Here is a 25,755-nt window from a genome sequence, read left to right as displayed (position 1 = left end):
CTGTAATATGTCCTTCTATAGATTCAGATAGTTGTTACAGTCTTGTGCCCCCCCCCCCTCGTAGTGTAAGACTGTAGTAAGTCATTCTATAGATTTAGATAGTTGTTACAGTCTTGTGCCCCCCCCCCCTCGTAGTGTAAGACTGTAGTAAGTTCTTCTATAGATTTAGATAGTTGTTACAGTATTGTGGGCCCCCCTCGTAGTGTAAGACTGTAGTAAGTTCTTCTATAGATTCAGATAATTGTTACAGTCTTGTGCCCCCCTCGTAGTGTAAGACTGTAGTATGTTCTTCTATAGATTCAGATAGTTGTTACAGTATTGTGGGCCCCCCTCGTAGTGTAAGACTCTAGTAAGTCCTTCTATAGATTCAGATAGTTGTTACAGTCTTGTGCCCCCCCCCCCTCGTAGTGTAAGACTGTAACATGTCCTTCTATAAATTCAGATAGTTGTTACAGTATTGTGCCCCACCCCCTCGTAGTGTAAGACTGTAGTAAGTCCCTCTATATATTCAGATATTTGTTACAGTAGTGTGGCCCCCTTCGTAGTGTAAGACTGTAATATGTCCTTCTATAGATTCAGATAGTTGTTACAGTATTGTGCCCCCCCCCTCGTAGTGTAACACTGTAGTAAGTCATTTTATAGATTCAGATAGTTGTTACAGTAGTGTGGACCCCCTCGTAGTGTAAGACTGTAATATGTATTGTGGGCCCCCCTCGTAGTGTAAGACTGTAATATGTCCTTCTATAGATTCAGAAAGTTGTTACAGTATTGTGGGTCCCCCTCGTAGTGTAAGACTGAAGTAAGTCCTTCGATGGATTCAGATAGTTGTTACAGTCTTGTGTCCCCCCCCGTAGTGTAAGAATGTAATATGTATTGTGGGCCCCCCTCGTAGTGTAAGACTGTAATATGTCCTTCTATAGATACAGATAGTTGTTACAGTATTGTGGGCCCCCCTCGTAGTGTAAGACTGTAATATGTATTGTGGGCTCCCTCGTCGTGTAAGACTGTAGTAAATCCTTCTATAGATTCATATAGTTGTTACAGTATTGTGGGCCCCCCTCGTAGTGTAATACTGTAGTAAGTCCTTCTATTGATTCAGATAGTTGTTAAAGTCTTGTGCTACCCCCCTCGTAGTGTAAGACTGTAGTAAGTCCTTCTATAGATTCATATAGTTGTTACAGTATTGTGGGCCCCCCTCGTAGTGTAATACTGTAGTAAGTCCTTCTATTGATTCAGATAGTTGTTACAGTCTTGTGCCACCCCCCTCGTAGTGTAAGACTGTAGTAAGTCCTTCTATTGATTCAGATAGTTGTTACAGTCTTGTACCACCCCCCTCGTAGTGTAAGACTGTAGTAAGTCCTTCTATAGATTCATATAGTTGTTACAGTATTGTGGGCCCCCCTTGTAGTGTAAGACTGTAGTAAGTCCTTCTATTGATTCAGATAGTTGTTACAGTCTTGTGCCACCCCCCTCGTAGTGTAAGACTGTAATATGTCCTTCTATAGATTCATATAGTTGTTACAGTCTTGTGCCCCCCCCCCCCCCTCGTAGTGTTAGACTGTAGTAAATTCTTCTATGGATTCAGATAGTTGTTACAGTATTGTGGGCCCCCCTCGTAGTGTAAGACTGTAATATGTCCTTCTATAGATTCAGATAGTTGTTACAGTATTGTGCCCCCCCCCCTCGTAGTGTAAGACTGTAATATGTCCTTCTATAGATTCAGATAGTTGTTACAGTATTGTGGGCCCCCCCTCGTAGTGTAAGACTGTAATATGTCCTTCTATAAATTCAGATAGTTGTTACAGTCTTGTGCCCCCCTCGTAGTGTAAGACTGTAATATGTCCTTCTATAGATTCAGATAGTTGTTACAGTATTGTGGGCCCCCCTCGTTGTTTAAGACTGTAGTTAGTCCTTCTATATATTCAGAAAGTTGTTACAGGATTGTTGTCCCCCCTCGTAGTGTAAGACTGTAGTAAGTCTTTCTATAGATTCAGATAGTTGTTACAGTCTTGTGCCCCCCTCGTAGTGTAAGACTGAAGTAAGTCCTTCTATAGATTCAGATAGTTGTTACAGTCTTGTGACCCCCCGCCCCCCCCCCCCCCCTAGTAGTGTAAGACTGTAATATGTCCTTCTATAAATTCAGATAGTTGTAACAGTATTGTGGCCCCCCTCGTAGTGTAAGACTGTAATATGTCCTTCTATAAATTCAGATAGTTGTTACAGTATTGTGGGACCCCCTCGTAGTGTAAGACTGTAATATGTCCTTCTATAAATTCAGATAGTTGTTACAGTATTGTGGGTCCCCTCGTAGTGTAAGACTGTAATATGTCCTTCTATAAATTCAGATAGTTGTTACAGTATTGTGGGTCCCCTCGTAGTGTAAGACTGTAATATGTCCTTCTATAGATTCAGATAGTTGTTACAGTATTGTGGGACCCCCTCGTAGTGTAAGACTGTAATATGTCCTTCTATAGATTCAGATAGTTGTTACAGTATTGTGGCCCCCCTCGTAGTGTAAGACTGTAATATGTCCTTCTATAAATTCAGATAGTTGTTACAGTATTGTGGGCCCCCCTCGTAGTGTAAGACTGTAATATGTCCTTCTATAAATTCAGATAGTTGTTACAGTATTGTGGGTACCCTCGTAGTGTAAGACTGTAATATGTCCTTCTATAAATTCAGATAGTTGTTACAGTATTGTGGGTCCCCTCGTAGTGTAAGACTGTAATATGTCCTTCTATAAATTCATATAGTTGTTACAGTATTGTGGGCCCCCCTCGTAGTGTAAGACTGTAGTATGTCCTTCTATAATTTCAGATAGTTGTTACAGTATTGTGGGTCCCCTCGTAGTGTAGGACTGTAATATGTCCTTCTATAGATTCAGATAGTTGTTACAGTATTGTGCCACCCCCCTCGTAGTGTAAGACTGTAATATGTCCATCTATAAATTCAGATAGTTGTTACAGTATTGTGGCCCCCCTCGTAGTGTAAGACTGTAATATGTCCTTCTATAATTTCAGATAGTTGTTACAGTATTGTGGGTCCCCTCGTAGTGTACGACTGTAATATGTCCTTCTATAGATTCAGATAGTTGTTACAGTATTGTGGGCCCCCCTCGTAGTGTAAGACTGTAGTAAGTCTTTCTATAGATTCAGATAGTTGTTACAGTCTTGTGCCCCCCCCCTCGTAGTGTAAGACTGTTATAAGTCCTTCTATAGATTCAGATAGTTGTTACAGTATTGTGGGCCCCCCTCGTAGTGTAAGACTGTAATATGTCCTTCTATAGATTCAGATAGTTGTTACAGTATTGTGGGCCCCCCTCGTAGTGTAAGACTGTAATATGTCCTTCTATAAATTCAGATAGTTGTTACAGTATTGTGGCCCCCCTCGTAGTGTAAGACTGTAATATGTCCTTCTATAAATTCAGATAGTTGTTACAGTATTGTGGGCCCCCCTCGTAGTGTAAGACTGTAATATATCCTTCTATAAATTCAGATAGTTGTTACAGTATTGTGGGTCCCCTCGTAGTGTAGGACTGTAATATGTCCTTCTATAGATTCAGATAGTTGTTACAGTATTGTGGGACCCCCTCGTAGTGTAAGACTGTAATATGTCCTTCTATAGATTCAGATAGTTGTTACAGTATTGTGGGACCCCCTCGTAGTGTAAGACTGTAATATGTCCTTCTATAGATTCAGATAGTTGTTACAGTATTGTGGGTCCCCTCGTAGTGTAAGACTGTAGAAAGTCCTTCTATAGATTCAGATAGTTGTTACAGTATTGTGGGTCCCCTCGTAGTGTAAGACTGTAGTAAGTCCTTCTATAGATTCAGATAGTTGTAACAGTATTGTGGGTCCCCTTGTAGTGTAAGACTGTAGTAAGTCCTTCTATAGATTCAGATAGTTGTTACAGTATTGTGGGTCCCCTCGTAGTGTAAGATTGTAGTAAGTCCTTCTATAGATTCAGATAGTTGTAACAGTATTGTGGGTCCCCTCGTAGTGTAAGACTGTAGTAAGTCCTTCTATAGATTCAGATAGTTGTTACAGTATTGTGGGTCCCCTCGTAGTGTAAGACTGTAGTAAGTCCTTCTATAGATTCAGATAGTTGTTACAGTATTGTGGGCCCCCTCGTAGTGTAAGACTGTAGTAAGTCCTTCTATAGATTCAGATAGTTGTTACAGTATTGTGGGTCCCCTCGTAGTGTAAGACTGTAGTAAGTCCTTCTATAAATTCAGATAGTTGTAACAGTATTGTGGCCCCCCTCGTAGTGTAAGACTGTAATATGTCCTTCTATAAATTCAGATAGTTGTAACAGTATTGTGGCCCCCCTCGTAGTGTAAGACTGTAATAAGTCCTTCTATAAATTCAGATAGTTGTTACAGTATTGTGGGACCCCCTCGTAGTGTAAGACTGTAATATGTCCTTCTATAGATTCAGATAGTTGTTGCAGTATTGTGGGTCCCCTCGTAGTGTAAGACTGTAATATGTCCTTCTATAAATTCTGATAGTTGTTACAGTATTGTGGGACCCCCTCGTAGTGTAAGACTGTAATATGTCCTTCTATAAATTCAGATAGTTGTTACAGTATTGTGGGTCCCCTCGTAGTGTAAGACTGTAGTAAGTCCTTCTATAGATTCAGATAGTTGTTACAGTATTGTGGGCCCCCTCGTAGTGTAGGACTGTAATATGTCCTTCTTAAGATTCAGGATAGGAAGGTGATACATTTTGAGGTTATCGTCCATGAAAGGTCAGTAAAACAGGATATCTGCGAAACGCCTAGAACATACCTGAAATACATGTACATATATAATAAATGTAATATAAGTGATACATGTAACGGACCGCACAAATTGTTTTTTGGATATGTCGAACCCACGACCTCTCACTCTGGACAATCTACCGCGTCGCTATAAAAGCTAGCTCTTTAGCCAGACAGTACAAGACTACAAGTGCCGCTATAAACATATCGAATAACTTGTTACTAATACCCTTCCATTTTACTATTCCTCATCGAATTTTGGTGATCAAAGTCACTTTGCAATGACAGTGAGGTTTATGGTTGGGGCAAATGTTACAGTCAGTCATCCCCTATCGGGGATCGAACCCACGACCTCGCTCTGCCGGCGGACACTCTCCCGCGTCTCTATAGAATAGCTACTATAAGTGCCACTATATACATATCGAATAGCCGGTTACATACATTTTTGACTGGGTCGAGAAAAGCGGTTGACATGCTGTATGAAAATAAACTTGTGAATACAAATGAATCTTAAACATTTCTATAATAAAAGAACAACAACCCAAAACTTCGTGATGGATTTTCTATCCGATTTACAGAATATGCGTATTTTCATTGATTATCCAATTATGTTTACATTCGTATATCTATGCTTGCTTGTACAAAATTAGAACACAAATATTCACGATTTCTTACCAAGGCTTGGTCAGATGGATTAAATCCTTCCGATCTATCACTCACAACCATTCACATGTCGCATCCTTCAGGTAAACAATCGAATTTAAAAGTGGCAAAGCATGTGTGTGTAACAAATTGACTTTATCATACACGTATAAAACATCTCGCTCATTGTTGCTGCATTCTACAGCAATGTATCGTTTCACTCTGCTGTCTTTGTAAGGCATAATTATTGGATTTTGTGGGTGTTTGTGCTGATTAGTTTTGACAGTAAACACTTCGAACAAGAGAGATATTTCGTACGCATTGTTTATATGTAGACTTAAAGGAGACGAAAAAGATTGTGAAACACGTCATTTTTCAACAACATTCATAAGCGATTCATGGTTTATTCACACCTTAATGCTCTTCAATATTGCTTATCACGTACTTTTTTACATATTTAAGATAATAGGTATAGTTCATTACAATTCAATAACCAAGTCGTAAACGAAAAACTCCATTACATTTCGCTCACCGTCGCCAAACTTCCAAAAATGAGACGGAGTTTCTTTATTACCAAACTCGACTCAAGGCAGTTGCAAATGTTAATCACATCAATTAAAATGATACAACGTGTTTATTTAATGAAAATTTTATGAAGCATAAACAATACTTATGTAAAAAACTTACGAAGCAATCTCAGTAGGCAAAAAATTAAACATCAATCCCGTTTAATGGCACAGGGAAAACGCCTAAGACATAGAACACAAAAACAAAAACAAACCAGAAACATGGACCATGGAACAACAGCACAAAACTCCAAAAACAGCAGAATGCATATATACTATATAAAAGATAGGTGTGTTTATCAAGGATTGTTAGGTACCGCTTTTGAACGGTCAGTAAAGTGTAAATTTACTGGGGGCTTAAACCAGTTTACGTGCACAAATCTCACTATTTATAAACGAGTTCCAGCAAAGAATTAAAGACTGTTTTATCCAGGACTGGACAAGTAATTTACAATCCAACTCTGTGTTAACAGTTTATAAGGAAATAAAAAGTGACTTATGAAATATATCTAAGTGCGAGTATTCCTACTCATTTACTTAAACTGTTTACACAAATGAGTATATCTTGCCATAAACTACGGGTGAAAACTGGACGATATGGTCGCAATCGTATAGAGAGACATGAGACATGACGTTGTGAAGTGTGTCATTCTGGGAACATAGAAGATGAATTCCATTTTATTTGTGTTTGTCAAAAATATAAAACTATCCGTAAACGCTATTTACCGGCGCATGTTATTCAAAGACCAAATATGGTCAAATTTTTTGAACTTGTTGTATGCAAGAACTCTGATATATTATATAAAATGATTACTTATATACGTTGTGCTATTAAAATTAGAGATATATACAATCAACACGTAAATATCTCAATTTTATTTCATGAACTAAATAGTTTCTTTTCATAAGCTAAGGTAATGCCCACAAAATCACTGCATACATTTACACAACGTTGTACTTGAAAAACATTTAATATTTTAAAAAGTATCACTTGTAATGCAAATGTTTATAAAAGGCGTAAGGATGCAATCATAACAATATGAGGCGTCATTTAGTTGTGTGTTATAACATTTGGTGGTAATTTCTTCTAGCATCTAAATGTTGAAAAAAAATTGCAATACATTTTTTTTATTTATATTAGGAATCTATAAATTAATCATAAGTCTATATTTATCGCAATGTTTTACACTATGTTGACATTTCGCATCAGCAAAATTGTTATTTATAGATACATTTGTAATTACCTCCAATTGAAACAGAAAATGAGAAACCAGGGACAAACCATAAACAACAAAATAATTTATTATATACCTATAAATCCTCCGTCAAAAATACTGTATTTTTAACTGAAAAGTACAAATGATCGGACAAAAAAATCCTCCTACACACTGAAGCTTTCTGTTTCCGTATAACCCTGGACCGGGACTACTTTTTTTCGATCGTACATATTCTGTAATTTCCACCATTCCGATTAGACTGTCCTGGTTTACTTATAATATAAATAAATTGTCGAAATGGTATAATTGTTCAGTTGATTATGACAGCTATTCTTTAAGTAAAGAAATGTTTAGCAATAAGTTCCTATGTAAAAATGGTTAAAATTGCAGAATATCGCAATACCGTACGCGATTCCCCGTTGACTAATGTGTCGGCTGGAAATGCAGGAAGAAATGGCAGACATTCTATAAGAAAATCCAATCAAACAAAAGACAAATATTGCCAGACAAACCTCGTCGTTGGTAGTACCGGCTCGATCGGGTGATATCGCCACCCCATTGTAATCCAATTTCGCAAACCACATGTCCGAAGGCATTTCCCCAACATTCAACAAAAATATCGGGACAACTTCTCAAAATGTACGGCTACTCAACTGTAATATCACGATCAACCCTTACGACAGACCGCCACGGAAAAAACAAACGTAGACGGATTCGTGTATTCGATAGTGACAGTGATTGAGTTATTAGTTCAAGAATAAAGCTCACATTCACAGTTCAACCGTTTACTTTCGTTTTAGTCAATTCATTAGTGACGTCACAGAGTCGCATGAACTATTTATCATACACCATTCATAGTTTGAATTTTACATGTATGCTAGGTACTATTTTGTCTAGTTGCTGGGTTTAATAAAATTAAAACGTTAACATTGTTTGCTGTTTTTATTCAGAAATAGTTTGAAGATATATTATAAAAAAGTAAAAAAATATGCAAGTCGGTTGTTTCGTGGTGTTGTATTACTTCTTGTTGTTTGTGGAAGAAGTCTTGGGCCTCGTGCGATACATATTCACGATACAACACCACGCATCACCCGACTAACATATTCCTTATATATTTACCATTGAACAGTGTTACAAATCAATTTCAAATAATTAATGCCATAATCTAAATACCTAGAATAAAGAATAATGCCAAGAGTAAAACAAAATCACAAAACAGCTTTACTAAGCGTGGTATTTGTAAAGTACACACAGCTATATAAAGATGCAACATTGAACACACTGAATAAGTATATTTTAAACAAGCAATTCCCACATAATGTTTATAGATTCAAGATTCAAGATTCATTTAAAGAATATTCAGAAGGACATAGCCCATGTGGACAAAAAATATACAATAAAGTGTTTGCAGGTAATCCATGCATAAAAATTGCAAAACTTAACAACCAAAAATTAAATAAATATCAAATACGCAAATACATCAACTTCATAAGTTCAGTAAATCAAAATATTTTAAAATGTAAATCTATTAATTGAATTAACATGTCAATAACGTTCTATGTTTAATCACAGATAAGCAGAAATAAAGGGTATACATGTACATATATACATGCTATGTTGAGAGTTATGTTTGCAAATATCTGTAACTCCCTATATCGGACAACCTATACAAAACGAAACTTTAAGAGGCTTAAGGGAAATCACTAAAACTTCACTTTTGTAATAGTCTTATCTGAATCAGGTGAGATTAGCTTTAAACTGTAACATACTTCAGAGTTATATAATCCATAAAATATTTTTTAGCACTGGTGAAAATTTTATTGATACTTAAATGTTAACCAAATAACCATGATCAGAAAAGTTCGCCCTTGTATACCAAATAAGAACACAAAAATATTCAAGGAATATTCTCAAATTTTATCCAAATCTTGTTTACTCTTAAATTCTATATATGCAATAATTAGAAAAAAAATACATTCTAAAAATACCAAAAGGGAAAAATAAATCTAGGACACCTAAAATGAAGCTAGATTATTACAATAAGGTAAGAAATTAAAAATAGATATACACATGTACCACATTACATACTAAATGCCCCTTGTATGATACTGTATGGCACTGTGATGTCAGATTAAACAAAAATAAATCCAATACTTAAGGAATATCCAAAACAGAATATGTTAATGGTCATGTAATGGTCATGTATATATAAACATCTCAGTTGTATAAACCTACTACCTGGGTATATCACTTATTTAATAACTTCCAATGAAAATCGCAGTGTGGTTTAACATGCGTGGACTATCAAGTACATGGCAGATACACGTAAAATTGTTATATTTAGTGATGATTCTCTACCTTTTGGACCTTTAAATGACAAAACTGGTTCAATCATAGATTTGTGTTTTATCTAATTAACATGTTTATGTACGGGAAGTAAACAAATGAGCACATCATTTTGATGAAATAAGAAATATGCAACAGATTGTTTTAATTGAAATGTTCATGAACGGGAAAAAATGTAAAACAAACCCACAAAACAAATACGTAGAAGGCATGAATAAAGTTAACTTCAACCAAAATCGATTATATATAATTATATTGCTATTCATTGCTTAAAAACGAACAATAAAAATAGGCAAATGAATTTAGATAGTGTCCGATGTCATTTAAAGCTCTTATGAAAACTTTTATTATTTCCGGATAATCATCATTGGGAAATACTTTTTAATCCATTGATATTTACAGAGGAAACAAAAACCTTAAGCAAAATATCATAAAATTTGTTTACAATTTCCGATTTGTCATCCTTGCGAAATACTTTCTAATACGGTATCTGCCTATTCTTCTCATTCTTGTTGTGTATGTATCCTCCCTGATACACGGGAATCCCGATCAACATCCGGCAGTTACGCGGGTACACGTACACGTACGTCAGTTGGAACCAATGCACGTGACAGTCACGCATTGCGTCTTCAAACACGTGCGCGCGTACGAGATTTATCCTCAGTTTGGGCTTTGATTTCTTATTCGTTTTCTTGTTCTTTTTATCTTTTTTCTCAGAAACAAAATAGAGATCGTACACGTTCTTCACACTTTTAAGAGCAATAATTAGAACAATGTCTGGTTCGCTTGAGATCAATCTCTGAATTTCGTTCTGCACACCGATGTTCGAATATTTTGTCAAATCCTTTATTTTTGAAAAATCGAATGAGCTGGACTGGGTTACGTTTTCAGGCATAATTTTATCAAGATAGATATCTAAAAGTTTAGTATGGTCATGATGCGAATTTATTTTGTGAGCTGTCAAGTTTTTGAAATCTGCCAGTATCTGTTCTATTTTCAAAGGCAATTTGTGTGCGCCGTTTTTATAACTCATTTTCAATACTTCTGAACAACCGGAATGCACCACAGAATTCTGAAAGTATAGAGTATAATACTTGTTTTATCACATGCTAATAGGCTTACTTGTAAGGTGTGTAATGCCAATAATTAACCACGGAACACATAGAAACATTATATAGATGGCCATACAAATCGTTTTTTAATTACATTAAAATTACACGCCGTTTTGAAGAACATAAATGTTGATGAGATGTGCGTTTATATACTTGTATGTTGGTTATAATTACGCCCACGTTTTTATATTCTATTTAAATCAAATGACTTATTCAATCAGAAACCACTTGAAACCCCCATAGTAAATTGAATGTCTCACAATTGGTTTAAAGAAATGGGTAAACAAAATAGGGTTCATTTTGGTGTAATCAGTGCATAACTTGTCTACCGTATTGACATGAAATGTTTACTTGAACCCCATGTATCCGCTAGTTTTAATCATTTTTATACTTATACATGACTTGGTTCTTAATTGTTTATAATTTTACAGAACTGTTTTTATATCACTGGGGAAACACATTTACTTTAAACCTATTGCATAGTATATACAAGGTAGTTGTCCATGTTGGTACATGTACATACGCAGGCATTTGGCTCATTGTGTCTAAAATGTTGACTTATATCATTTTGGGGACTAATAATGAGATACATTACACATATGAGGACATAATATAACGCCTTAAATAGTTTAATCTATGATATAATTCAACATTTTAAAAAAACAAACAAAGAGCATAATGTATATAAGGTTACATATACGTAAACTACTTCATTTTGACTTGTTTATCAATTAACAGAAACACATGTGTGTGATAAAGATTGAACAAAGATATAATACCTGTGCATTTAATTCAGTTTCAACTTCACCTAGCTCAAGTAAACTTTGATTAATTTTTCATATTTCCCATAATTAACTGTTTTCTTTCCAGAATATTTAACGTACACGTGTATATACGTGTCGATAACATCCGTTTACTTAATTGATAAGGCTACACCTTTTCCATTAGCATACCTTTATTAACGTGAAACCTACACAACCACAATCTATTTAGGTTACATGAGAACTGTAAACAAACGTGTTATATATACATGTACAAACAAAACCAGTTATTTTGTAATTATATATATATATATATATATATATATATATATATATATATATATATATATATTCATACTATATATGATAATACTATACCGAAATATCGTTCCATAATCATCATCTGATGCCACGTACACTGAACACTTAGTGTTTTATACTATGGATGAATAGTGTCCTACTTGTGAGTCATAATGTTAAGTTTAACGTGGGATCCCACAAGGCCTTGTATTGTACGGAATGCCGTTAGGGCCATCGCTTGTGAATATGTTGATCTAAACGCGATACTCAAAAGTACGAGGATGAAAACGCGAAATCACGAAACTACGATGGTGAAAACGCGACAAGACGATGTTGAAAACACGATAGTTTATCGCATTATCATCATCGTACTGTCACAATCGATGGCCCTAACGGCATTCCGTAGTATAACGGCATTCCGTAGTATAACGGCATTCCGTTATATTGGGATGCGTAATAAACACCGTGGTTGCACCCCTTTGGCGCCCGTATTTGGCGCGTTCATCGTGGCGTCACACATTTTAATAATGTACAATCATACGGCCCTCACCTCTAGATTGATTTAGTGTTAAGTATTTTTTTCCGTCTATACCTTTTCTAGGTAAGAGACCACTAATTAAATTTCATATATTGTCGACAGCGAATTGACCAATTTGCCCGCGAAATAACCCCGATTTTTAGTGTTTTTAAGGCACCAAACACTATTGGGAAAAGGTTCCATTTGTGTACTAAACATTAAACAACGTTAGAATGCTCGTTATAAAAAAATGGTTGAATGTAACCACTATGTATTCGAGAAAGTGACCCAATCCACAGTTACTTGGTATTTGGACAGCATTTTTTGCCAGCGAATCAGGTAGCTCGACTGGACAGAAATGCAGTTCAAATACCAAGTAAATGATAAAGATTGTATGAAATTTTAAAATATTTAATATATAAAAATATACGACTACAAGTGGATCATTTGTTTATTTTGTGTAACATAGAGTACACTGGCAAAAAATGCAGTCCAAATACCAAGTAACTGTGACCCAATCCATGCCAAAGACTACAAACAATGCGGAGAAAAAATCAACATAAGTTGATAAAGTAGATCCAGCATGTTCAGAATTTCATTTTCAAATCACAATCCTATCAGCTTCTTCTATAGAAATGGTCATTAGCCAATGGACTGAGATGGTATAACGTCTGATTTACTCAACGTGTTAAACATAAGAAGAAAACACTGTGTAGTTATTTCCGAAATGGTGCTATTTGCCCTCTAATTCGTAAATTTTAAAAAAAACCGCCATACAGTATATCCAATATATATAATGCATTCTGGAAAACTTAAAACTAATTTAGACACGGCCGTTGCATGATCGCTTGATTTATTGTCGACATAAATTTACCACTGTTTATACGAAATGAAAGAGATGATACAATGAATAATAAACAAGCTATTGGACTCATTCAAAACTGCAAGTATTCATATTTTTTCTCAGATTGTTTCTTTAAATGCTATTCGTATGGCACATACAACTAACTTTGATGTTTACATATATTCCAACATATCATGGCACATTTAATGGTTATACCAGTGGAATGGAAAAGAAATAGTTTTGAATAAAGAATGTAACAACATCCAAACCATTTCATATATGTTGTGGTAAACAACAAAGAACGTTTGTGCGTACTTTCCATTAACGTAGCATGCTTTAAAATGTACATGATTTTACTCTGATAGATTAATAGTCTCTTATAGATTGTATGGATACATATTTATGATTGACCAAAAACATGTTCTAAAGCAAGAATTATACTTGGGTAAATACAACTGTTCTTTGATATTTAATGACTGTCAAGAAAAACAACAAGTGATATTAACATGATCATTCGGAACTCCTCGGCCATTTTTTAAGAAAACAACCCCAGATGTATGCCGGTACATACGTAGAATTAGTTTGGAAAAAATCGTAAAATATTGATTTGTATTATAAATCAAATGTGGTCTTTTAGCTTGTATTTGAAGATCTATGTTTTATTTAATTGCCAGTGAAGTGTATTATTGCAAACATAATCAAGGTTCCCAATAGTTAAGTCATTATGTTTAACTGCTTTATTGAATTTCCTACGCGATCTACTTGCAGCGTAGTTAAAGTGTACCGATTTCTGACATTGTAAACCGTCCACATACATCTGAGGTTGTTTTCGAAGAAAATGGCCGAGGAGATCCGAATGTAACATTATATAATCAGAAAGTTTTACGTCTCTTTTACAATTATAACTCGAGAAATTTCGAGACGTAGGTGGTCGTTTCAAATAAGGTCTAAGTTGACTTTAGTCGTTAATTGAAATGATCTTAGTGCCCTAGTTTCCTTATTTTGCTACATTTTTGTGTGATTTGAACTTTAGCCAGTTCAAAAATGAGCACAACATGAGAAAATTAAATAATAAATGTGTTGCTATTTGTGACGTTTATACATATTTAAGATAATTAAAAATAACTAAAATCCTTGACAGAATCGGGCCCCTGGACCCTGGCAAATACATGTATAAAACGCTAAAAAATCTTCAAATATCTTACTTGTGTACGTTAACTAGTCCGATATCGTTATGTTTTGCTGCGGAGAACTCTCTAGCGTTACTGATCCACTATGTTCTAGAACATTAATTTCCCTTTGTCATTGTTACGTGTAGTATTGTCTGGGTAGATATACATTTTACTATCACCTTCATCTAAAGTTTTACCTCACTGTTTTTTAGAGTGCATATACTTTCCTCAATAGTTAAAACATTGATAACAAATAAAACAGTCTGATATAATTGATAACATTTAATTCATTTAATTTAAGTAAATACCGTAATTCATAATGATCGATTACACATCTACAACAATACAACTATGAGAAATGCTTATTTTTATCCCTGCATAATAATAATAATAATAATAATAATAATAATAATAATAATAATAATAATAATAATAACAATAATAATAATAACAATAATAATAAAATAATAATAATTATAATAATAATAATTATAATAGTAATAATACATAGCCAGGGGCGAAGCTACACGTATTTAATGGTAAACGCAGACATTTTAGGGTACCAACTATAAGGGATACCTAATGGGTAATTGTTTGTTTCAATGCAAGAATTAAATTAGCACTTAAAGTTAGGCTGAGGAAAAGTTATCTAGATTTTCTGGCACATTTCTGAAAATAAACGAGGGAGCGCGGATTGTAATTCGTTATATAGTTTACTATTTATTTTATTTTCTATTCTCCAGATTAGAAGACAATTATTAATATTGTCATCTTCTTGAAGCTGCACTATCACAGATTAAACTGTTTGACAACTTTTTTATTTTTGGTCTTGGAACGAACCAATTTTGCGAAAAATCCATGGAAACCAGTTATATAAGACTGCTGACAAAAATTAGATCGCAGATTTTTATTTTTTTAAGAATTAATGTTTTATGCATTTTTCTTAAACCGTTACTAACGGTTTAAGCCATAAAACATTAATTTTCAAACGGAAATATGAAAATCTAAGATCCGATTTTTGTCAGCAATCTTATATCATTGGTTTGCAGATATTTACGCAAAAATTTGCTCTTTCCAAGAAAATAAAATAAAAAAGTTGTAAAAATGGTATATCTGAGTGCAGCTTTAAAATTAAAATTAGTCTAATAAATTTATCTCCGATTAAAGGAACTTTCCAATAGTCGCATGTTACTTTAAACCGTTCATAGGTTCACTAAAAAGTGACATATATAATTATGTAAAAAGTACATCGTTGGGTGCGTAGAAACACAAAATATGCGGTTCTTAAAGATGCACTCTTACTCCCAAATAAGTTTTACCACAATTAATAACATTATTTCAATATTCCAAAGAAGATGAATAAAAGTAAAAAACAATGGTTCTTATGAAGGTTACTGGGTTTAATATAAAAGAAATTAGCATAAACACGGTATTTTGACCTTATGAGACTATAGTAGACCACAGTAAATCTATCAGCATTCACAAATCATTTAATATTTTTGCGCTTTCTGCTATAAAATTCACGGTTATAGTCTTGTTATCATCTATTAATATTGCCATAAATGCATTATTCAGTAAATTCTTTAAGGATAATCAGACAAAATTTATGTTTGTTATACATGTGTATGTATTGCTTTTGAATAAGAGTGTCACTTCAACAAGTTAGTAAAATTCCATGCTTGTACACAACGATATCAAATTTATCTAAGTTTTTGACAATTTTTGTTTCTTCTTTATTTCTCTTGCAATTGTATCATTTGGTGTCTAGTCCCTTTAATAAAAACATGAAGGACAAGTCCTATTCTCAAATCAAAAACGAAAACCCCTTTCAAAGGCACACGGTTAAAGCCTCACAGGCACAAAGCGAGATACACACAGCGTCACAAAACAACAGACTACATATGCTTATATCTTTATCATAAACAAGTGTGGGTATTAGCGGCTGTGTGTAAACACATGAATTTAGCATTTATCTTAAGATTGGACTTCTACCAGAGAATATTTTTGTTGGAGTAAGCAGATACCAAATCGCCATGCCAGGATGTGGAGGAGGAGGAGGAGGAGGAGGAGGATTTTTAAAGGGATACTATGGTCAAGCTTTTCGAAGCATTAAAGAGAACGAACTTTGCATCCAAGTAACTTTGATAGTGAGAGTACTACACAAGCTTTCATGCGGTCGGACTTGGATACATTGGTAACCTTAACATACCGGTCTTCAATCCTGGTCTGGAAAGAGTGGAGTAGAAATGTCATTTCATTACATTCACATTGTTGTCATAACAATGTAGAATTTAGATGAACACTTCATGTTAGAACTACATAAATCAATCAGTCAGCAGAACTAGTTCAACATGTCCCATCTGGGTGCTGGGATAAAAAAATATAATTATTGCATTTTCTTGAAAGTACAATCCCGTGGACTGTCAACTGGTTTTAAGCCCGTCAGACTAGCCAATGCATACTGAAGTGGTTAAAGTGACACGGGTAGTCATCCAAACCCATCGCACGTGTCGCTCGACATCACTCTAAGTCAATAACATCCTCAGTCGAACTGTGAGAGGCGGTTACAACATCAATCAAAACATAGTACATCTCTTGAAAAACATGGAATCAGAGTTGTGTCTAAATGTATGACACGCTGGCCACCATATACTAGCGTCATTAGGGACATCCTAAAGTTGTATAGACTCGACTTGACTACGACCTGCTGTCATGCTGACGGAACACTTTCTGGAAATGATGCATTTCTGAAACACAAACTATGTCAACATTATGAGCACAACATTATCTAAGTAATTGTAGCTGTTCTTTGAAAGTAATGACAAGTACAACCCTGTTTATACCCGCACCAGATCAAGCGGTATGCTGTTGTCAAGAGTTATTTAACAATATGCCATTATCACTGAAGGCAAAAGAAAATTAAGTACGAGTGAGTTTGCCACCATGCTGTACTGCAGTGGGCAGTAAGTAGTAGCAGCAAGTGCGCAAACTCAATGTGAGGGTCTCCTGGAGCCTGCTGTTTGACAATGTTGCGAATGTAGATGACGGCATAACAAAACAAATCGTGAGAACACTGACTAGATTGTTAAAACGTCTAACTTTGTGAGGTTTTCGAGACAAATACAGCTTTACATCACCAGAATGTTTCCTCCTAGTGTCATTCTGTTTTTACTGACCGTTCAAAGAAACCCAAGCATTTATTAATAGTGATAATTTTATGTTTCGTTTTGTGATGGTAATGCTCATTTACCGTTATGTATCTCCAGATATTTCTTTGGGTAGAACGGCACACTTGTGCTCTTACATTAACGATTTAACGAAGGATGGTACACAATGACCTACTAGAGCTATATGTTGGCTGCCTTTATCATAAATACTAAAGAGTATTAACTCACACGACTATAGTTTTAATTCCTTATTACGTTACATCTCCCTTCTTTTACAAACAAAACATACTTTTAACTTTATAAAAATTATAAAGCTTAAGCAAACATTAAAGATACACCCTTACTCCCAAATAAACAGTACCACAATTTATTCTATTGTTTTAATTGACCGAAAAGTAGGAATAAATATCGAAAAAAAAATGGTGATTATGAAGATATTGTGTTTGATTTGAAAGAAATGTGTAGAAAACAGGGTATTTTTACCTTATGTGACTATAGAGGATCACTGTAAATCTTTTAGGACCCACCAGTCATTCAATATATGTGGGTTCTAGCTATTAAATACACGGTTGCAATCTTGTTATCAGTTAGGCCACACCAAATTGATATTTCGTTCCGCGTATTTACCGCTCCTATTTTTTTGAAAATGTTAAAAAAAAAATATTTTTTTTTTTTTTTGTGCGCCCGCACCTCCATTTTGATCGCCAAGCAGATTTTTTTCAGGTAATAATTTATTAAAAGGCTAAAATTAATCTAGTATAATTTTTCTACGCTAGTTTTCTTGTTTTTGTAAAGGGAAGTTACCGATGCGTAGTGTTTTTATACTGTATATCGATCGGTTTAGCATGGGTTCAATAAATTCAATCAAAATGGCCGCTTCCAGTATAAACAATGTGGCTCAGTTTGGAAATTAAACCTTATTTTTGACAATAAATATGTTTTGAGCATGCTTGAAGTCATTGTTGATCATCTCATACACTAAAGGATCATTATTTAAAGCAATCATTACGCAATAAAGCATGTGTATCTGAGACTGGTAGCGTAATTAGTGACTCGTTTTGAATGGAAATCAGAATGATCAACTTAGTCAAGTCATTATACAAGGGACCAACATTTTACCTCGTTACGACGATGCTGAAGATGTCACAGGTTAACTTAACTGGAACATGAGTCATTGTTTGGTCCAAATTGATGTATCAAGCTCATTTTTGATCAAATTCTGACAAAGCAACAGGTTTGAACAAATATCTTTTCACAAATAGCGATATAAACACTGGTCTGGATATACCTCAATATAAGTAAGCCTAAGTTTATCACCTTATATTTTGTTTTTATTTGCAACATAATCCGGGATTGTAATGCACTTGTCAATTGTAACCACTGCCCCGTCCACCCCTCACCCTTGTTCCAGGGGTATACCGGGGAAAGCAGAGGCAATGGGCTGTGTTTTAACCTTTCAGGTGGCCCCGCAGTGCCTAGTGAATGTGGTTTTGTCTTCATATTGAAAATAGTCGGGAATGGGCCTCACATAGGTATTCGGGGCTGCGGGGCCATTTGGCAGGGATTTTACCAGCAGTGTGTCCCTGCAGGTCGGGTATTTTACCCGTGTTTTGAGAGACCGGAAGTCAAAGTCCCCGCTATTCCGGACTTAGGGGGGGGGGCATATACAATTGGCTGGTGCATAAAAACATCTAAATAACCAAAACAAGTACTCTGAAAAATACTCTTGTTCTTTTTGTTTTAATAAGCACATGTCATTGCATTTCCTGTGATAATAAAACAAAATTTAGTCTATGTTATATGGAGTCTGATGTTTGATCAGTGTGTAAGTGATCATTTTTTACAATTCCAAAATCAATCCTAAGTTATGTCTAAATACAGTTGCATATTATGCTAAACTGATTCAGGTAGATTTATATAAGTCGTTTCAAACTTTTTACTAAAAGCAGGGTTATTTAATATTATGAATGATCGTCATATTAAAGTACGTTTTAATTATATAAGAAATTAGATTTATCCATATAATGTTTGTACTAAACGCGGATGAATAAATAATATGTATTCCGACATTTTCCCAATGTCCATTAGATGTTCAGTTCAAGATGGCATTAAAATGGGTTTAAGGGCAATTATTTTGAACAATCTTTCTCATTTATATTGAATATATGGAAAAATATATTTTTCGCTCTACGCTCGCTTCTGTTTTTATGAAAACTGACAATTTTTTTTTTTTTTTTCGCTCGCTCGCTCCAATTTTTTTTGGCAAAAATCCGAGGAACTAAACATTAATTTGGTGTGGCCTTATTAAAATTTTCCATAAATGCCTTATTTACTAAGTAGTTAAAGGTTTATCACTCACAATTTATGTTTGTTATACATACGTATGAACTGATTTTAAAAACCAGTGTCACTTTAGTATGTATATATGATCGTTACTATGGGGGTAAATGCATGATTTTAAACTTTGTTTGATTTTATCAGAGCAATTAATTAAAAGGTCATCAGACTTAGGTTGACCTTCAAAACAACCATAAATGCTTTGAATGAACATTTCACCATTGCAATTTAAGCCAAAGGAAAGGCGGGTGTATCTGTACCTACCACACATATTATTGAAACATGTATGAACGAGCAATCCGTGTCAATTTTCGAGGCCCAGTATCCAGATCCAGCATCTAGTTTTGTGGAAAACGTTGCACCGGAGAACTGCGACAACATATTATCACGTATTCTAAATGGATCATGTGGACGTTGCAAAGCTTTTTTCAATAGACGAGTGTCGATGCATATCTCTTCACTGGTCGAAGCCCTTTTCAGCTAGTATCATTTAACCGGCCCAGTCAACGGGTACATCGACCTTTACAATAACACCATATGACTACAAGCAGGAAAGCTTGTCTTTAATTGTGTAAACAATGTAATTCATTCATTCACCAGGCAGATTAACAAATTAATACCATCTGTCCAGACAATTTGGGGCGTTTAGCATGGAATGCGGACATTGCTGTATATGCGAGTGCCTCCATTTAACCGATGGAAACCCAAAGATTCCCTGCTTTACTCTGCGGAAATTTGTTTCATATATATCGTACTGCTATATACATCTTGATGTTGTTTTCGGTTTCGGTGACTTTGCTGTGTAGTTGCCTGCATTCAGTCGATTTCTTTCCTCTTGTTCGCTCCTTCACAAACTCTCTTGAGAGTTGACGCTTTTGCCGTAAGGTGGTCCCAAATGTCCTTTCATTGAGTCCAGTCAAAACACACGCTGGTACGTATTGCAATGATACTTTGCCATTCTGTAACAGCGATTTGTATCAATACGCTTAAAGCTTAAAACATTTTCTGAGTATAGTCATGTAATTTTAAAACATATTAACATATTTACACCTCAATTTCCATTCATTATATGAACTGCCTTTCGGCAATTGCGTTTGTACAGTGTCAGCAGGTCCCGTAAAATATAAATCAACATTTTAGAAAGTGTAAATTCATTATATTTTAAATGTATTGTTGCTATAAGTGTTTAATTTTTACATTTTAAAGTGATATCAAGTGGTTGATCTATTCCCGCGTTATTGTGACGTCATTTGAAAAAAAATGTTTCCGGTTACAGTCGGGTCGTTCTATTTACAGAATGGGTAAGGAAGGATTAATGAATGGTTTTCTTAAATGAAATGAAGTATTTTTTTTAACAATTCTTGAACGAAATAAGGAACTATTGGTGTAAATATAAGTAATGAATTGCGGGGTTGATGCCATTATCGGGGTTATGAACGCAATTAGGCTGGTCAAAGTACGCGTGGAGTCTTTCGGACTCCACACACTTTGACCAGCCCAATTGCGTTCATACCCCGATAATGACATCAACCCCACAATTCATTCCTTAAATAAACATCGAAAGATAGTATATGTTTGCTCATAAATTCGTTCGCAAATACCTTTAGATTTGGATGTTGATACTTAATTAAATTAAAACCATGTATTGTAAAATCTGTATAATAAAGTTAAATAATAAATAATTAAATATAACGGTATAATCAATCAAGCGATTGTTGTTTCCAAATAAATTGTTTACAAACATGTGGAGTTATAAGAAAAATAGGAACTAAACCGGAAACGAAGTATATCATGCGATAAATCTAAAATAGTCTAAGACGTAAATAAAACTTGAAAAATGATTCTTTATATGATCAAAGTCAATAGTTCTGGCAATGTACATCCGGTCTCTATGAACTGTTTAACACATATTTTATTATGTGACTCTTATTATTGATAGGCTGTTCAGATACGAATAAGCATTGATTGTTTTCCATGACAAGTATCACTGAATGCATATAATGAGTGTCTTAGTCTGCATTATTTGCTGTTTGGTGTAGTGCAACCAAGGACTGAAAGGAATTAATGTATATAACTCCTTCTTAAGGTAAACAATACATATATATATGCAAACAATAAGATACAAGATGGATGTTATGATTTTTGTGTTAATTTACATATCGGTAACAGTACCTCTTTCACATTCATTGACATGTTGCCGAAGTGATCAACAAGGACATTTCTTTGTTGGAAAACATTTTGAATTTTGCAGCAAGTACACCGCCGTTGGATGTTGCACGGAACAAGACGACGAAATCTTACAAAAGACCTTTGATCACATGACACGACTCATTCAATGAAAACAACGGGGTCTCTGGAAACGATGTCATCAGTACGCAAAGACATTTCTTTGTGAACGGTGTTCCCCAAACGCTATGCATGTGTTTGGCGGAGGAATTAAAAAACTTGGCGAAAAGTCTACTCTTCGTGATTTTCCCGGCCTTTGTCCTGGGTACTGTGCTGAGTTTTTCCAGCAATGCGGTCCGCTCGTGAACTACTACATGACTTCCATCAATGCATCCAGAACGCTCGAAGGCATGCTTTTAGCGGAATCAGTAAAAATAAAAACGCAACGGATTTCTGTGAAAAGGTGTCGTTGAACACTTTCGGAGAATACTGCTATCCTGACTTGTTGACGAGTCCAGCGGTTTGGACTCCAACAAAGGAGGATGAAATCACAAACGGAAGCTGCGTTTGTTTTGAGTCATTTCTGGACATTAATCTGGCACAAGCGGTGTTCATCACGCACGCCGGAGACGGGTCCGGTCGTCTGTTCGTTGTTGAAACGATCGGCCGTGTGTGGGTGGTCTACCCAAATGAAACACGTCTTGCCAATCCATTTGTTAACATTGAGCGTGATGTTAGTATAGCCAGAAATCGTACAGGAGACGAGAGAGGCCTTCAGTCCATTACATTTCATCCAAACTACAAACAAAACAGACGGTTCTATCTGTGTTACACAACTTTCCTATCCCAACAAGAGAACACTGTCGGAGTTTTGAGTTCTGAGTTTCGAGTTGCTGAGCTCCGAGTTAGCTCCAGTGACCCAGATAGAGCTGAACCTTCTTACAATAGAATAATTTTGGAATTTGAGAAACTAGGTCATAACCAAAATCACAGTATAAATATACTCCTTTACATTTGTTATGCATTCAATGGAATAAATCTCAATTTACAAAACAGATGTACAAACTACGAAATCTTAAACCCTTTCTCATGTTGTTTTTTATAACACTGTGGAGGAAAGTATTTAACTATTCAGGTCTGTTAAGCACATTGTTTCCAATGTAAATATTTCAGAGTTGACAAGAAAAAATGAGATTAAATTGTGAAGAACATATTTCAAAGAGTTTCTATGTCAAATTTCATTTCATTTTGTCAAGAAATAAGTGAGTTGAAGTACTCATCTTTTCTAAAATCGATTGATTTCTGTCTAGAAAATCTTGGTTTTTCAATATCCTTCAGAAAATCGGTTCTTTTACACCAATGATACCCAGGTCCACTCCCAAAAAATACAGATTAAATCTATTGAATGTATATCAGTATCATATGATTGCAAATTGAATTCGATTTAATACATAAGTTTTGACAATTTCATTTTTTTCCTGCAACTGTATCATCTGTTGTCTTGTCCCTTTTAATTCATATTTAACAGTTGTCATTATATCATTTTTATTGTCATGAGAAAAACAACAACATTAACGTTTTACTATTATTATTAACTCGTTTTCCATGTGTTAGCCGAGTGTATGATTAATGTAAATTTACAGTTGTTGTTTGCGGATGATGGCTTCCTGTACATATCGGTCGGAGAATCTGGACTACAGGACAATCAGCCGGGCGGGGACCCTTTACGGTTAGCTCAAAACATGTATGTAGCTGTTATTCATTGTTTAAAGTGTGTATACATCTGGGCTGAGTATTTACAAAAAAAATGATTTGTGTGATAAAAGGGAGATTTCCTTATACTCATTAGCATTTAACACTTTGCAGATCGTTGACATATGCCAAATGCTTTTATCCAACACAACATTCTTATACCCCATTGAGGTTAAGCTTCCAAGGAAAGATTCTGCGCATCGACGTCGACAAAGAAGACCCTGTTCGTATGACGGCCTACAGCATTCCACCAGACAACCCCTTCGCGGACGGTGTAGCAGCATTACCGGAAATATACGCATGGGGCTTAAGAAATCCTTATGCACTCAGCATGGATACGGGGGATTCATTAACAGGTAAACTTCTCATTATGAGTAAAACATCGTTAAAAGAACAGACTATTCTGGCAATCATGAATCAAAAGCAAAAGGTTACAGTGGAGTATGTTCTCGAAATTGAAATTTATATTTTGACAACATTTCGTCAATGTGAAGTGTATTGTTCGTTTTCATCATTGTTCCAACACTTGATCTTGGTTGAAATTTAACTCTTTTTGCTGCACAATCCATTGTTTTATCATAAAGGGGCTGGAAGAGGTAGATTGTTCTGTGGCGATGTAGGGGAATCTAAAGTGGAAGAAGTGGACCTCATAGTCAAGGCAGCTAACTACGGATGGAACCTCAAAGAAGGATCTTTAGACTTCTGTTCAGACTGCCCATGGGGTAATTATGCAATCCATTCCCTTAACATTAAGTGTTAAGCTTCATCATGATTTATCATGTAAAAGATATTCAATAATTCCATGTGCTCTGTAACGTTTACACATAACAGGGGACAAATAATTTGCATGAAATGTTTCCAATTAGGGATTCCTGATGTACCACTTACGGCACCTATATTTGAGTACAACCACACGTTTCCTTTGCTGGCGTCATTGGAGGCCACGTTTATCGAGGCTGCCTTAGTCCAAACTGGCAGGGATTATACATACATGGCGACTTCATTCCGGCACTGGGGTTGGTAATATAATATTTTAAAGGAAATTGTTCCTAATTTGTGGCTGGTCAATGTACAACAGTTTGGAGATCAGACGCATTGCAAAGGTTCGCAATGACTGTCTATTTCGGGATATTTCCTTCACAAAATGTGGCCGTTGGGGCTTGTTTGCAGGTGTATATTCCCCATAGGAAATTCCCATTTAGGTACACCAGATAAAACCTTAATGACTTCAACTCCCTGCTATTACAAACTACTTTAACAGCCTATATATTCAGGCATCGCACATTTTATATAACATATGAACATAGTATAACCATTCTTAATGATAGTGGAACAAATAGAGCATGTGCTTTAATCAAAACAAACATTTCTTAAGATATATATATATATATATTGTCATTTAGAGCCAAGAGGCAAACTTCACATAATAAGAGATAGAAATATGAAGATACAAAAGAATTGCTCGGTATGAAAGATTTTGTAAGGTGTGTGTCTCTGGGGAAATTGAAGACGAAGTCCCCTTTATAACTTTATGTTAGACTTATAATTGTCGAAGAATGTTGTTTTAATATGCTAAGTTTGTCCAATTTGCACTGAATGTTAACTTCTTACCATTATCAGACAACGATAAGTGTATATGATCTTTAATAATAAAGATATGTGTTATACATTACGTAAACTTTTTTATCTTATCTTATCTTACCTTATCTTATCTTGCGATAATTGTTGTCAATTTAATTGTATGATATAGAATATAGTGATCAACACAATTTATTTAACGAGATTCCAAAATTGAAAAAAGAGAGTCTAAGGTTAATGTCTAATCCTCTGTTTGTAGAACCGTCCGTTTCAGACATTGTACTTTTCAGATTTGATGGATTAATTTCATAGTTATTAAAAGGCTTTTACTTACAGCATCAAATGTTTGATGTATTGCGTTCTAAAGGTGCAGGAAGGTATCGACTTTTCTGTGGGGATATAGGAGAATCTAGAGTCGAAAAGGTGGACCTCATTGTCAATGGAGCAAACTACGGGTGGAATGATCTTTAGACTCTTGTTCAGACTGCCCACGAGGTAGGAGTTAAGTCTACATCCGGAA

General features: G+C 35.2%; 1 protein-coding gene and 1 long non-coding RNA gene across 3 annotated transcripts; one reads left to right on the top strand and one right to left on the bottom strand.

The window, feature by feature from the left end:
- Positions 1 to 8,111: 8,111 nt before the first annotated feature.
- On the bottom strand, positions 8,112 to 14,420 carry LOC128238529 (uncharacterized). Of its 2 annotated transcripts, none has more exons than XR_008261720.1 (2): positions 14,269 to 14,420; positions 8,112 to 10,601 (listed from the first exon to the last, which is right to left on the bottom strand). It is a non-coding gene; the product is annotated as an uncharacterized LOC128238529 (long non-coding RNA). The 2 variants fall into 2 exon arrangements; XR_008261719.1 differs by lacking the exon at positions 14,269 to 14,420 and adding an exon at positions 11,421 to 11,593.
- Positions 14,421 to 22,254: 7,834 nt separating this feature from the next.
- LOC128238102 (HHIP-like protein 1) lies at positions 22,255 to 25,706 on the top strand. The gene is made up of 6 exons (XM_052953676.1): positions 22,255 to 22,809; positions 23,549 to 23,634; positions 23,829 to 24,013; positions 24,242 to 24,379; positions 24,562 to 24,677; positions 25,572 to 25,706. The coding sequence occupies exons 1-6, from the start codon at positions 22,255 to 22,257 to the stop codon at positions 25,704 to 25,706; spliced, it is 1,215 nt and encodes a 404-aa protein (XP_052809636.1).
- The last annotated feature ends 49 nt before the right edge of the window (positions 25,707 to 25,755 follow it).

This window comes from Mya arenaria, chromosome 6 (assembly GCF_026914265.1).
Source record: "Mya arenaria isolate MELC-2E11 chromosome 6, ASM2691426v1".
Classification (NCBI taxonomy): domain Eukaryota; kingdom Metazoa; phylum Mollusca; class Bivalvia; order Myida; family Myidae; genus Mya; species Mya arenaria.
The sequence above is the reverse complement of the archived record's forward strand: the minus strand, read 5'-3'. Positions and strand labels throughout refer to the sequence as shown.